Below are 15,590 nucleotides of genomic sequence, written 5' to 3'. Positions count from 1 at the left end.
GCTTTTTTCTTTTTGCTTATGTGGTGCTGAGGAATCGAACCCAGGGCCTCATGCATGCAAGGCAAGCGCTCTACCACTGAGCCACCTTCCCAGCCCCCAAGAGTGGGATTCTACACTGAGTTTTCTTTGAGCACCTTAAAAGTTTTACACAACTTTCTTCAGGTCTCCATGGCATCTGAAGTGGCGCTGTGGCTCAAGTGGTAGAGCACCAGCCTTGAGCTGAAGAGCTGAGGGACAGCGCCCAGGCCCAGAGTTCAAGCCCCATGACCAAAAAAAAAAAAAAAAAAAAGGAAACCCAGGACCTCAATACAGTGTTCCTGTTTCTCCCTTTTGGGACGAAGGTACTGGTACCACATAGTTGCCCGGTTAAGGATGGCTGCGCATAACGGCGTCCTGGGTATCAGGAAGGAGTCTGGGTGGCGTCTGCGGCCTGCTGACGCCCACCGGGAGGAGGGCAGAAGCAGCTCTCAGCCACGCGGGCCCAGCAGCACCGAGGTAGTGGCTGGGTCAAAACAACAAGAAATTCAAATGTTTTGAAGCAGTTAAAAGAGTGCTTTCCTTTGTGTTCTCTGAATCACCCCAAAGAGACGGCCGCTTTGGGGTCCTGGCTGTGGCAGTCCCACCCTGATGAAGAACTGGTGCGCCCGTGCTTCCCAGGGACAGAGACGGAGCCGCCACCGCCCTCTGGCAGCCGCGCGGCCAGCAGAGCAGAGGCGCGCTTAACTTTCTACCTTACCCTGGCCTGAAATTCCGCTCTTGTCCACCTCCAAACAGCATGGGGTACAGGGGCGTGAGTTTACCGAGCCCTCGAACATAAAGTGCGCCAATCCTGGGGCCGTAGAACTGGAAGGAAAAGTCAGCCATGTATCCACTGTCAACGGCCAGGACCTATTTACTGTTGTGCTAAGCACTCGGAAGTGCTGTGAGGCCCGGTCTCCCCGCTTCCGGCGGCCTCTGCTGAGTGTCCGCACGGCTTCTGATCGGCTGGGGTCACAGAGCCCAGCCTGGGCAGGGGTGCTGGGTGCTGGCTCTCCCCCGTGGTGGGCAGAGCGCCTCCACATGAGGCAAGAGGACTTGTGAAAGGAGGCTTTGTGCAAGTGGGAACAAGACATCGCCACGGGCGGCTCTTCTTTGACTCTACGCCTCCAACAGATACAAGGAGAACCGTTCAGGGGCCAGCCCAGGAGCCCAGGGCCCGGCTCAGGTGACACGGCACTTGACGCACACGTGTAAAGCCACGCGTTCAATGCCCAGGGCCACCTAAACAGATCACTGCGGAAAAGACCAGAGCTTTTGGAGGGTCTTTGCTGTGAATGCTTGCCCACACTCCCACCAGAGGTGAGAGCGGCCGAGGCCGCAAGTTACCCTGAGAAGCACATTTTGATTGTTAGAGACGACAGTGGCTTCCGGCCCCCACGTGGGCAGACCACACCCGCTGCCTGCTAACCCCACCTGCCTGGCAGTCTGCCCAGAGCCCGGATCCCGCCGCTGCTCCGCAAGGGGTGCGCGTCCTGCTGTCCCCGTCCCTCACCTCAGATCTCCCTGGGAGACCGCCCACGGGTGGTCACCGGCGTGCCCAGGGCCTGGCGCTGCGGCCCTGGTGCTGGGGGAGCACGCACCCGACCCGCGGTGCTCAGCGTCCTTTCTGGCGCCACCTGCAGGAGGAAGGCGGCCTCTGCAGACGTACCTTGTGGCCCACAATGGTGAGGAAGTCCACGCCCAGTTCCTCCACGTCCACGCGCCTCTTCCCCAACGCCTGTGCAGCATCCGTATGCACCAGAACACGAGGCAGCCCACCCGCGACCCGTCTCTGGTTGAGCGCTTTGATGCGCTGGCTTATTTCTGGAACAGGCTGAAGTGGAGAAGAGAGACAGGCGGCCGGTGGCTGGGCTGTGAGAAGGGCTGGTGAAGCCCCCTGGGGTTTGAGAAAGGCCCGCGTACCATGATGACGCCCGTCTCATTGTTGGCCAGCATGATGGTCACGAGGCAGGTGGTGGGGCGGACGGCCGCAAGGACGTCCTCGGCCTCGGCCTGCCCGCTCGCGGGGGACACCGGCACGAAGGTCACCTCTGAGATACAAGACACACACATGAAGGCATCTCACAGAACGCACGGGCGATTCCCACAGCTGCACCAACAACGCACGGTTGGAGTTCAGAGGGAACAAAAGCCACGCAGCCCAAGGTGGTTGTCGACACAGCAGCAACCTGGTGCCACCTGCAAGCAGGCTGGGCTCCCACGGTGACCCACGCGAAGCCCGGGCACCACCCCAAGTCAGAACAATGTGAGCACCTGAAACACTGCAAAGACCCCCAGTGGGTAAGTGGATTCCACTGCGGAACAAGCTAGCCCGAGAGCTTTGCCAAAACCAACAAAGCAAGGGTAGAAGAATGCTCCGGGGGAAGTGCCCGCCGAGCAAGCATGAGTTCAAATCCCATTGCTACCGAACACTACACACCCCAACCCAAACACACTAAAACAAAACCCAAAAGCTAGAGCAACAGGCCCACACTCGGTGGAGCGGGGAAATCGCAGCAGGCGGGCGGGCATTTCACACAGACATTGTTGGGACCAGGGCCAGCCAATGCCAGCCCTGCTTCCGCCTCCGCCATCTCAGGGTGAAAGTGCACAGGTCAAAGCTGCACACTGCAATGTGGAATCCAACGCCTCCCAGGCCGGGGAACCAAAAACAGCAGGTGTCGGGAAGACAAGCAAGTCTTATTTTATTTTATTTTGTCAGTCATGGGTCTTGAACTGTGGGCCTGGGCGCTGTCCCTCAGCTCTTCAGCTCAAGGCCAGCGCTCTACCACTTGAGCCACAGCACCGCTTCCAGTTTTGGAGATAAGAGTCTCACAGGCTGGCTTTGAACTGAGATCCTCAGATCTCAGCTGCCCGAGTAGTCAGGATTACAGGCATGAGTCACCAGCATCTGGCTTTTTCTTTTTTCTTTTTTGACAGTCCCGGTGCTTGAATGTGGGTCTCTGAACTCTTTTGCTCCAGGCTAGTGCTCTACCACTGGAACCACAGCTTCACTTCTGGCTTTTTGGTGGTTAATTGGAAATAAGTCTCATGGACTTTCTTGCCCAGGCTGACTTTGAACCACAATCCTCATATCTCAGCCTCCTGAGTAGCTAGGATTATAGGCTTGAGTCCCTGGTAACCCACTCCACAGCAAGTCTTAAACGGATGTTTTAATAGATGACCTAAAATGCAGTTTTCAGCAAAACTCACAAGATAGACAAAAAAAACAGCACAGCATGGAAAAGACAGGCAGCCGGAAAGCAAAAAAGGAACTGCTTGCAACCACACTGAAAGTAGCAAGCAGCCTGGGTGCTGTGCATTCTGGAAGCCAGCACAAAGGAGGCTGAAGTAGGAGGATTGTGAATTCAAAGCCAGCCTGGGCAACCTAGCAAAACCCTGCCTTAAAAAATAAAAAGGAAATAAAACAGTAAAGAAAGATCTCTTACCAAATAGAGATATCATCAAATAGAGAAACGCTGAGGAAGAACCAAATGGAAACCCCAGGGTTGAAAAGTGTGATAGCTGACGGGAAGAAGGTGCTAGAGAGGCGCCAGGTATTGGCAGAAAAGACCCATGCGGGCCCGAGGAGAGCCTGACAGAGTGATGCATCCCAGAGGTGAGAGAAGTAAATGGGGTCACAGAGAAATGTGGGGCACGGTTAAGACGACCAAATGTGCAAGATGCGAGTACCAGAAGGTGAGAACGAAAGGAAGGAGCAGACAGAACTTCTGAGTAGTGTAAGGAAAGTGTGAAAAACTCCAGGTAAGAGAACACGGAGGGCTGGGAAGGTGGCTCAGTGGTAGAGCGCTCGCCTAGCATGCCTGAAGCCCTGGGTTCGACTCCTTAGTACCACATACACAGAAAAAGCTGGAAGTGGCACTGTGGCTCAAGTGGTAGAGTGCTAGCCTTGAGCAAAAGAAGCTCAGGGACAGTGCTCAGGCCCTGAGTTCAAGCCCCAGGCCTGAGGGGGAAAAAACACAGATATCCCTTCCTAGACATGCTGCAGGAAGCACACTGAAAGGCATGAGAGGAAAATGCCAGTTCTACACAGTGTGGCATTCTTGTCAGAAGCCATAGGGGTTCGGAGGCAGCATGGACTTAAGAGCTGAAAGAAAATATCAGCTCACCAAGAATCTCATACACAGCAAAACTATCTTCCAAAAGGGAAGATAAATAAAGATTCCAAGGCACACAGAAGCAGAGAGAGGAAATGACTGGATGTCCACTGCACAGAAAAGACAAAAGAAAGTTCCTCATGCTGCCAGCAAGCCCCTCTAGACTGCAATCTGAATCCCCGTGAACAGGAAACAGAGAGAACCAGAAAAAGTAATCATTTAATTATGAAGACAGCTTAGCTATGTATTTCTTTACCTTTTTTTTTTTTTACTGACTTTAAAATTATTGTATAGCGGGGCAGTGGTTCACACCTGTCATCCTAGCTATTCAGGAGGCTGAGATCTGAGGGTCCCAATTCAAAGCCAGCCCGGGCAGGAAACTCCCTAAGACTCTTGTCTCCAAAATACCACCAGAAAACCGGAAGTGGTGCTGTTGCTCAAATGGTAGAAAGCTAGCCTTGAGCTGAAGAGCTGAGAGACAGCGCCCAGGCCCGGAGTTCAAGCCCCAAGACAGACCAAAAAAAAAAAAAAGGTATAAAACATGATGTGCCTAATTACGTTGTTGATGCTAAACAGAGGAATGAAAATATATTTGCAATAATAAGCACAAAGAAGGTGGATGAAAGCAAAATTGTATTGGATTAAAGAAATAACACTGGAAACCTGCAATCCCAGCACTTAGGAGGATCAAGAGTTGGAAGCCAGCCTGAGCTACACAGTAAGATCCAATGCATTGGGTGCAGGGACTCTTGCCTGTAATCCTGGCCTGTAACTCTAGTTATTCAGGGGGAGTATACAGGAAATTCTGACAAGGCCAATTCTTTAAGGGGAGTAGCCTCCAAGCTGAGGTGGTCTTGGCTCCTGGCAACACCCAGGCTGGGTGGCATTGTACCAGCATTAACCCTAGTGTCACTGGAGGTTTCTCAGCCGCTGCCACACTTCAGATTCAAAGACACAAAGAGTGAAAGCAGAAAGCCGAAAGAAGGTATTTATGTAAATGTCAGCTGCCAAGACTACATTAAAAAGAAATACAATGATTTACCTTTTTAAAATGTCACTAGAAAGCCAGGCACTGGTGGCTCATGCCTGTAATCTTAGCTACTCATGAGGCTGAGATATGAGAACTGAGGTTAAAAGCCAGCCCAGGCAGGAAAGCTTGTGAGACTCTTATTTCCAATTAATCACCAAAAAGCCACAAGTGGAGCTGTGGCTCAACTGGTGGAGTGCTAGCTTTGAGCAGAAGAGCTCAGGGACAGCGCCTGGGTCCTGAGTTCAAGCCCGAGGACTAGCACAGACACACACAAAAAAGTACTGGGAATAGAAACTTTCATTAACTAGGTAATTTTTTTCCAGCCAGTCTGAGGGCGGCGCCGCCTCGGCTCGCGCGCGGCTTTCCCTCTCTCACAGCTTAACTCTACCAGCTGCATCATGCCACTGCTTTATGCTGGAAACTGCTGACGAGAGGCTCTCAGGCTTTTCTGCCCATGCTGGCCTCCACCAGCAATCCTCTAGGTCTCAGCTTCCCGAGGAGCTAGGATTACAGGAGGGAGTCACCAGAGCCCAGCTAAGAGAAACGTTTTATCATAATAGAGTCAATTCTTTTAAGCTAGATGACAAATACAAACATACATGGACCTGAAAATAGAATCTCAAAATACATAAAGTGACAAATTTTAAGCGACAAAATAGATACATCATCAATATAGTTAGATAATTCAACACTATCTTCACAATAATGGATACAACTTCAGGCAGAATTTTAGCAAGGAAACAGAAGGTCTGAACAACCAGACTTAGCAGACATCTAAGAGACACTCCACCATCAACAGTGGGAGTGCATTCTGCCCAGGCGCACATGCAACATCTTCTAGCACAGATGATATGGGCAGGCCAATAAGTAAGTGTTAAGGGCTGAGTGCGGCTCAAGTATAGGGATACTGCCCAACGAGCAGGAGGAACTGGATTCAAAAACTTCAATACCACCAAAAAGGGGCAGGAACTGAAACTTTTAACTGGATTAAAATCATGAAATACACTTTTCAATCACTCTGGAATACAAATAGAAATCAATAACAGAAAGAAATCTTAGGAATTAAAAATACATAGAAATCAATCAACACATTCTTAAGTATCTAGTGTGTCAAAAAAAAAAACCCAAAAGAGAAAAAATTAAAAAAAGCACAAGAGGAATCATATATAATGAAATACTAAATACTATACCAAAATATAGCTAAAGCAATGTTCAGAGGGACATTATTTCTGGAAATTTGTGTCTACCTTAAAAGTAAAGAAGATTTAGCCAGGTGCCAGTGGTTCACCTCTGTAATCCTAGCTACTCAGGAAGCTGAGATCTGAGGATCACAGTTCAAAGCCAGCCTGGGCAAGAAAGTCCATGAGATTCTTATCTCCAATAAACCACTAGAAAACTGGAAGTGGCGCTGTGGCTCAAGCGGTAGAGCTCTCGCCTTGAGCTGAAGAGCGCAGGGACAGCACCCAAGCCGAGTTCAAGCCCTATGACCGACCAAAAATAAATAAATAAATAAATAAAAAAGATTTTTAAAATAAACTAATCTTTCATCTTAAGACACAGGACAGGTCTGGGAAGATGGCTCAATGGTAGAGCGCTTGCCTTGCATACATGAGGCCCTGGGTTCGATTCCTCAACACCACATAAGCAGAAAAAAAGCCAGAAGTGGTGCTGTGGCTCAAGTGGTAGAGCACTAGCCTTAAGCTGAAGAGCTGAGCACCCAGGCCTAGAGTTCAAGACCCATGGCCAACAACAACAACAAAGAGAAAGAACGAAAGAAAGAAAGAAAAAAAGAAGAAAAGACAAGATACAGGACAAAGAAGGTCAAATTAATCATGAGATGATTAGATTTAAATGGGAATTAGTAACATGGAGAATAGAGAAATAATTCACAAAAATCAAACATCGGCTTTTAAAGGAGTTTAAAAATTAAAAAAGGACAACTCTTCAGCTAACTTGAGCACGTGTTAGAAGGAAGAACGAAGCAGTGACTCACTCCACGAGTGTGAGGAGAGGGGGGCGTCCTCGGAGAGGGGAGGACCGCGGTCCAACACTGCGATCCCCGGATCTGACAGAGACAACAGATGACACAGGCAAATTCCCAGGACACAAATGATGGAAAAGGACCCGAGATGACACAGGAAGTCTGAACACACTTGTAACAGTCAGAGATCAAATCAGCAATTAAAAATACCCCAAAAAGCAAAGGCCCGGCCCAGACACGGTCACTGGTGAAGTCTACCAAACACTTTAACAGGAAGTACTGTGTCTCCCCACAGGAAGCTAGAAGAGAAGAGAACATTTCCCTGTTAATTCTAGGAGGTTGATTTTACCGACACCAGGCAAGACCAAACAAGGAAAGAAAACTGCCAACCTACACTTCTTAGAAATACTCATTTTAAAAACTCTGTGGACAGCAACGCCTGCGCGGAAGGCACATGCGGAGGCTCTGTCCAGCGGGGAGGCGTGTCCGCCGGCGGACCCGACGTCTCTGGCTCCGGAACTGTGTGCGGGGCACCTCCTGAGCCGAGCCAGCCCTCGCTGCAGGTCGACCCCGGGACTCGCCCTGGTGAGCGCCGCAGCTCTCCTGACTGCGACAGCGGCGGAGTCTACTGGCCGTGATCATCCGGGACCTTCCACCCACCCCTCTGACAGCTGGGGAAACTGAGGCCCAGACCAGCAAAGATCTGCTCCAAGAGCTTGCGTCTGGTTCGTGCAGTGCTCACGCCTGACCTCCTAGCTCCTCAGGGGAGCTGAGATTTAAGGATCGTGGTTCAAAGCCAGCCCGGGTGAGAAAGTCTGTGAGACTCTTTTATCTCCACTTAACTAACCGAAATCTGGAAGCGGAGCTGTGGCTCAAGTGATGGAGCATTATATGTCTTGACGACACCCAGGCCCAGAGTTCGAGCACCAGGACTGACACCAAAAAAGGGGGGAAAAAAGAAGTATATGCTGGAAAAAAAAATAAAAACTCTTCAACAAAACACCAGTGGGCCAAACCTAGAAACATGAAAATGATTGTATATTTCATGATCAAATAATCTTTCTTTCCCTTTCCCCCCACCTTCTTCTCCCTCTTCCCCTTCTCTCCCTTTCTTTTCCTGCCCCCTTTCTCTCTCTTCTTCAGACAGGGGTCTCACTAAGTACTCTGGGGCTGGCCTCAAACTTACAGTCCTCTAAGTGCTGGGATTACAGTTCCGGGACACTATACCAACAGGAGTGAGCCTTTCAACAAATGAGATGAAGCCCCTACATGTCCACATGCAAAGGAAAGAATCTGGACTCCCACCTCACGCCATACACAGAATTAACCAGGGTACAAAGTACTCTAGAGACCTGACTGTGGGCTGGAAAAGAAAACACACTTAGGAAAAAATATAGAAATGAATCTTCTTGACCTTGGGTAGAGCAAAGTCTTCTTAGACATGATATAAGGGAGAAAAAAAATGAAGTAGGCTTCATCAAAAAATTTTCATTTGGCCAAGTGCTGGTGGCTCATGCCTGTCATCCTAACTACTCAGGAGGCCGAGATCTGAGGATCACGGTTCAAAGCCAGACCAGGCAAGAAAGTCCATTAGCCACCAGAAAACCAGCAGTGGCACTATGGCTCAGAGTGGTAGAGTGCTAGCTGTGAGCAAAAGAGCTCAGGGACAGTACCCAGGCCCTGAGTTCAAGTCATGCAACTGACAAAAACAAAAACTTTTGTTCTTCAAAGGATACCACCAAAAAAGAAGAAATGAGTCCCCAAAATGGGAGCGATGTGTGCACATCAGACTTGCCGAGGAACACATGCCAACTACTCACATACATCCTTACAACTCAACCAAAAGGTAAGTAATCTGTGAAATATGGGCAAGAGACGGGAGCATCGTCCTGGTTGAGTGCTTGCCCAGCTAGCAAGCTGGAGGCCTGGGGTTCAGCGCCATGGAACAAAGCCAAAAACTAGGCAGGGATTTGAACATAGATGGAAACAAATGGGTAATGAACACACGAGGGATGCTCAGTGCCATGAGCCATCGGCAAGTCACAAATATGAACCACAACAAGGATCCCTGGGGCGACTTTACTAAAGGGGGCAAGGACCTGAGAAACCAGAGCCCTCAATCGCTGGCAGGAATGGAAAACATCGCCGCTAATTCAGAAACAAAGGCAGAGGTCCATCACAGTCACCTCACAGTCAGCCAGACACAGTCAGCGCACGAGCAGCAATTCCACTCCCAGGAACAAGCCCAAGAGAAACACTGTCCATGAACAAACTTGTACACAATTGTGTTCATAACAGTACGTATTGAGTAGCGGTATTCACCAGCCCAGACGGAAGCAAGCTAAAGTCCATCGGATGACGAGTGCGCTGGTAACATGTAGTCCGTACACAGTTCAGCACTGTCCAGCCACAGGACGGCCGGCCCGGCCCTGCCCACAGGCCTCTAATCCCAGGCTCTGGTCCAGGCCAGGTCTGTGTTCACTTACCAGCCACTTGTTTCTCCACCAGGTGCTCCAGGGGCAGCCGGATCGAGTCGTGTTCCACTGTGCACGTGACAACGTGGGGCTTGGCACCCTCGGCGGGGCCGGGCTGCTCCGCCAGGTCCCCCCTGGAGGCCTGGCTTTCGTGGAAATGTCTCACCACAGACTGGATCACTAAGTTATTGGACTGCAGAGACACAGCACAGAGAGGCTTTACGGGGGTCCCGGAGGAAGAGGGGACACGCTCCCGCTCACGTCCCTTTGTGGTAACATGGAAGGAGAGAAGCAGCCTAGAGCTCAAGCTCTGGAGCCACAGGGCAGTGCCGGCGATGCCCCGAGTGCCCGGCCCAGGCCCTCACCACCTCCGACCTCCGACGGCTGCTGGCAAGGTGTGTTGTCAAGTTTCAGGCTCATTATTCTTTCCTCTGTGCTGGCATTGGGGTTCAAACTTAGAGCCTTATGCTTTTATTTTATTTTTCACCCAAGGCTGGTGCTCCACAACTTGAGCCTTTCCTCTACTTGTAGCTTTTTGCTGGTTAATTAGAGATAAGAGTCTTACAGACTTCCCTGTCTGGACTGGTTTCAAACCACAATCCTCAGCTCTCCACCTTCTGAGTAGCTAGGATGACAGGCGCAGGCCCCGGTGTCCGGCCTGCACACTGTGCACTATTGCCTGTGAGCCGCCCGTGCCCTCGATCAAGTTGGGTAGCGGACACCTGTCCACTACCCAACGCGTTCCCTGATGACTGGAATGAAGCTCATTCTTCAATGAAAGAATTCAATGTCTTCCACCTGGCCTCAATTTCACACTCTGCCTGTCTCAGCCTCGTGAGAATGTTTTCCTTCAAGCTCACCTTCTGAGTGTGACTGAATGAACAAACCCATTGCTTTTCACCGCACGATGACGTGAACAGGCTTCTATTTATATATTTATACATCTATAAAAGCTTCATATTTACATCTTTTCCTTTCCACTCTCTGCTCCTTATGGTACCGAGACTTCAGTGGGCAGAAGTCTGATGACCTTTCCTTTGCGCTTCTTGTGTTGTCTGGACCCTTGTGCTCAACGGGTCAGACTTTCCTCTGGTCCCACTGCCTTCCCTCCATCGTATAAAACAGCCGCAAGACCCACCACAGAATTCAAGAGCAAGAGGGCGCTCTTGGCACGGGTCTGCACAGCAGGACTCGTGGTCACCCTTATCGGTGGCAGATCTCCCCCTCCATGCTGGCTCCACTGTATCCCTGCCGGAGAGCCACCCGCCTTCATCAGGAGCTGTTAGATTTGGTTTCTGCTCAGCCAGGCCTCTCCCCGTGGTCTTGCCCTTTCCCAAGTCTTGCCTATGGCTTTTGTGCTTCCATATAGTTCCATCTGAGTCCATCTAAAAGCGTAAGAAGTGGCGAGGCTGTGCTGAGCCGGCAGGTGAGTTTGGACAGAATGAAATGTTCACAGAACCCAGTCCTCCGGTGCAGAGCAGGAGGTGCTGGCCCAGAGCTCAGTATTGCCTGCGGGGTGCTCAGGGCTGCTCCAAACTGTCCTTGTGGGAGGTCTTATACATTCTTCTTTACTAGACTTATTTCCTAAGCACTGGGCATCTCTGATATTCTAGCAAAAACCTGCCTGATGCTGGCTTGCCAAGCTTTTTTTCTACCTATAACGTCTGCTGCAACCAGCCCTCGGGGCTTGGGTTCCTGGCAGTTTCATTATTCCAGCTCCTCGGAGGTGGAGATCCGGGGTGGAGATGCAAGGCAAGCCCAGAGAGGAAAGTTCATGGGACCATCTCAACCAACAGGCAGTGGTACATGCTTGTCAAAACCCAGTGCTGCTAAAGCGTTAAGAAAACAAACTTTCCTGTAAGCTGTAACAAACTGTAGCAAGCTCCAACAAACTCTTACAAACTGTAACAAGCTCAAGTAAGCTGTAACAAGCTTGTGGCAAGCTGTAACAAGTTGTAACAAGCTGTAACAAGCTATGGATGCTCCAGGTTTGGCTCTGAATGTTTCCAGGGAAGTGGATGGCCAGTGCTACTGAGCAGAGGCTGCAGGGCGCATGTCAGGCGGGTGTGGGAGGACCCTTCAGTCCCAATTCAAGAAGTAGGAGTGGAAATTCTCTTTCCCACCGTAGCTGGGCAAAGCAGGTTACCTCATGCAGGGTGGTACACCTATGCTACAAAAATCTTCTCACAGGCAAAGTGCTAATGATATTAAGGTAATAATTTACAATGTAGTAAAACCAAACATGTTCTTTCCTTTAAAAAATCCAGCTGGGTGCTGGTGGCTCACACCTGTCATCCTAGCTAATCAGGAGACTGAGATCTGAGGATCACACTTCAAAACCAGCCCAGGCAGGAAAATCTGAGAAACTCTTATCTCCAATTAACCACCAGAAAACCAGAAGTGGCACTGTGGCTCAAGTGGCAGAGCGCTCGCCTGGGGCTGAAGAGCTGAAGGTTCTGAGTTCAAGCCCCACGAGCAACAAAAAAATAAATGAAATAAAAAAATAAAAATCCAGATTCCAAGAGAACTGTACCTCGGTGCCCCCAGAGGTGAAGATGAGGTCCTGAGATTTGCCTCCGATCATTCTCGCCAGGGCCTCCCGTGCCCCATTTATGATGTCCTTGGCTTTCCTTCCTTAAGAGACCAAAGAGGCTTATTAGCACGGCTTCTCAGGGTCCCAGCAACACAGGCCAGGCACACACCCCACGCCAGGGCGAAGGGCAGCGTGCCTGGTCCCGCCCCATGAGCACACAAAGCCCGCCCCTCACACACCTTGGCAAAGGGGAGCAGGAGGACATTAGCTAAGTCAGGAGCTCAGGGTGAGCGGAAGCCTATCCCCAAGGTCCCTGTGACACCGCGGCCAGGGGGCAGGAGCTAGGAGGCGCAGAGAGGCACAGCATCACCACTTCCTGCATCCACACACGGGCCAGCGCTCACCTCACACTGCAGCGGCTCTCGGGACAGCCTAGAAGAAGGTTCTATGCCTGGAGGGGAGGGGGGAAGGGGGGTGCTGCCCCAGCCACTGCCGGGGAGGGAAACAAGAGCCAGTCCCCCTGGGCACAGAAAAAAACACTTCAGGGCTGGGAAGGCGGCTCAGTGTAGAGCGCTTGCCTTGCATGCGTGAGGCCCTGGGTTCGATTCCTCAGCACCACATAAGCAAAAAGAAAAAAAAATCCGGAAGTGGCGCTGTGGCTCAAGTGGTGGAGCACTAGCCTTAAGCTAAAGAGCTGAGGGACAGCGCCCAGACCCAGAGTTCAGGCCCCACGACCGGACCCAAAAAAGAAAAAAAACACTTCACTGACCACTCTTAAAGACCAGTAGTCCCTGAAATTCTTTAACTGTCCAGCCTTATTCGTTAAAGAAAAAAAGAACAGGCACCATCCCCAAAGTATATTGTGAAACATCACAGAAATAGAACTATGAAAAGCTGAGCTATAAATAAATGGTTCCCAGACTCCTGTGCATTACATAAACACAGAGGGCGCTGCTCAGGTCTAGAGTGCAGGAGGGCGCTACAGGCTACCCCCCCCCCCCCCGCAGCTTCACCCCACCACCTCCACCTCCTGCTGGGAGCCCTGCTGGGGCCTGGCTGCCGGCCAGCCCCTTCCCAGCTCCTTCCCTTCATCCTGTGTCCCCAGTCACCAGCAACAGCCAGCGTATGAGCTCCCTAATTCTCCCCCCCTGTCGGGAGATGCTGCTAGGGAATTCTGGCTAGTGATAGTGGCTGTGGCAGAAAATCCCAGAACCCACCTGGGCCAGCCCCAAAACGTGAGATCCTATCAGGCTGTACCCCCAGAAACCATAGAGCTGGCCAATGTTCTGATTGAAAAGGTAGGTTAGCTCACCATAAACCACAGTTAAGATGGGTAATCTAATTATCCCTAATTAACATCAAATAACAAAGGTAAGGCTCTAGCCTGCAAGGCTGTCCGGCAAACACAATGTAATACAGACAGCTACAGATCTGTTTTCCCAAATCTCCAATTTAAAGCTCTATATTACAAGGATAAACCAAAAAGAAATAAGGACGTTGATAATTATAACTAGTAAATCTAAAAGCAAGTTTTCCTTCCTTCCTTCCTTATTAATAGGTCAGGATTCTATCAGTGATACCATGACATAAAGACATACTTGTGAGGATCAACTCTTCCAAGTATGTAAAGACCTGAAGAAGTCCTGGATTTACAAACAACTTCTTGTTTTTTGGCCATGGGTCTTGAACCCCGGCCTGGGCACTGTCGCTGCGCTTTTCTACTCAAGGCTAGCCCTCTGTCACAGCAGCTTCCGCTTTTCTGGTGGCTCACTGGAGAGGAGGCTCAGGGACTTTCTCACCTGGGCTGGCTTCAAACAGGGATCCTCAGCTCGCACTCCTGAGTAGCCAGGATTACAAGCATGAGCTACAGGACCTCGGCTACAAACAGCTCTTAATAAGTGACCTTTCTCAGCTGGGGAAGCGAAGTGGGACAGCTTGTGAACGATTTAGCTCTAATTACAGTTTAGAGATCCTGGCCACAAGACTGCTGCCCAGGAACTTCTCAGAGAAAACAATGCAACATGACAGGTGGGAACCTGGGTTGTCAGGGCAGCCCTGCGCCTGCCCCCGGAACCGAGGCCTCTGGTAGACATACCGGGGGGGTATGGGCTGCTGGGGTTTCCCCAGGCCTCTTGCATGGCCTCGGTCACAGCCTGCATGACTTGGGGCTCCAGGGGGGTGGTGGCGTTATAGTCCATGTAAACCTTCCTGAGGGAAAGGGAGAGACGTCCTGTCAAGGAGAGGCGGCTGGGATGTGGACGGTCACAAGAGGCCCACACCAGGCCAGAGCAGACAGTGGCCACCACCAACCCTCCCCTGACCTCCAGTCCCCAGAACCCACCCAGGCCCGCACCCAGAGGCGCAGCCGCTTCTCTCTCCTCTTCCCTTCCGGCCACCCCTTTCTCCCTCCTGGATTAGGAGTAGAGGTCGGAGGGCCTAGGTCACCCAACTCAGAAGGTGAAGGCAGAGGAGTGTCCCCTCCTCGGGAGGGGTCAGAGGGCAGCTGCTGGCGACACACCACTGATCGCCAGCGCCTGTTGAACTCTTCGGTCTGCCCTTCGCCCTCTGCGCTCCCCGTGGCCTCTCCCCAGGCGGGTCTGGAGCTCAGGGCTGGCCCCAGCTGCTCACCTCCCCAGGGCTCCCCCCCCCCAGCATCCTTCCCTCCTCCGTTCCCTCCCTCCCTCCGCAGCCAGGTTCCTCATCTGACCCACAGAGGTGGCTGCCGGCTCTGCTGCTGCTGCACCCGGTGGCGGGCGCCCCGCGGGCCCGGGAGATGGCAGAGCAAACGCCACAGCGCCCGACGCTGGCCCGCTGCGGGCCTCCACCACCGGGTGCGGTCTCCAGCGACCCCCGCGGCCTAGCCTGCGCACCGTGCGCAGACTGCTGCCTCGCCCGGAGCCCCTCCTCCTGGGGCGCCTCCCGGGGCTCTCGGGGCTCCTCTCGGTGCTCCCCATGCTCTCAGTGCTCCTCCCAATGCTCCCGGTACTCCCCATGCTCCTCCCAATGCTCTCGGTGCTCTCCGTGCTCCTCCTAGTGCTCCCGGTGCTCCTCTCGATGCTCCCCATACTCCCAGTGCTCCTCCCAGTGCTCCCGGTGCTCCCGGTCCGGGGTCCGCAAGCCCACCCCGCCTCCAGCCCCGCCGGGCCTGCAAAGGGTTCCGGCGCCCTGCGGTCCCGCACCAGCCCCGCACCAGCCCCTGCGAGCAGCTGGACTCCTCAGCGATGCCGTCGAGTCAGGGGGTCGCCCCGCAGAGGCCCGCCCGAGGTCCGGGAGCAGCCTCGGCCGCGTGCCGGGCGGGAGGGCACCGGGGGTCCCGGACCGCGGGGTCTTCCCTCTTCCTCCCGGGCGCTCGGCCCGTAACACCCCGAGGGCTTCCCGGAGGAGGGCGCCCCGGCCTCCCGCCCGCCCAGGCGCACCTCTCCGGCGGGCTCTTCTC

The 15,590-nt window shown here is 52.3% G+C and overlaps 1 protein-coding gene across 1 annotated transcript in view; it reads right to left on the bottom strand.

The window, feature by feature from the left end:
* The window catches only part of Scly (selenocysteine lyase), a 23,100-nt gene extending 7,510 nt beyond the window's left edge, over positions 1-15,590 (bottom strand). The window contains exons 1-7 of the mRNA XM_013012103.1: positions 15,571-15,590; positions 14,250-14,362; positions 12,155-12,255; positions 9,634-9,814; positions 1,942-2,069; positions 1,688-1,852; positions 737-843 (exon numbers count right to left, since the gene is read on the bottom strand). Of these exons, the coding sequence (XP_012867557.1) occupies positions 737-843; positions 1,688-1,852; positions 1,942-2,069; positions 9,634-9,814; positions 12,155-12,255; positions 14,250-14,352 (785 nt within the window). The 5' untranslated portion in view covers positions 14,353-14,362; positions 15,571-15,590. The remainder of the gene's footprint in view (positions 1-736; positions 844-1,687; positions 1,853-1,941; positions 2,070-9,633; positions 9,815-12,154; positions 12,256-14,249; positions 14,363-15,570) is intronic.

The sequence above is a fragment of the Dipodomys ordii genome, unplaced genomic scaffold (genome assembly GCF_000151885.1).
Source record: "Dipodomys ordii isolate 6190 unplaced genomic scaffold, Dord_2.0 Scaffold1, whole genome shotgun sequence".
NCBI lineage: Eukaryota > Metazoa > Chordata > Mammalia > Rodentia > Heteromyidae > Dipodomys > Dipodomys ordii.
The sequence above is the reverse complement of the archived record's forward strand: the minus strand, read 5'-3'. Positions and strand labels throughout refer to the sequence as shown.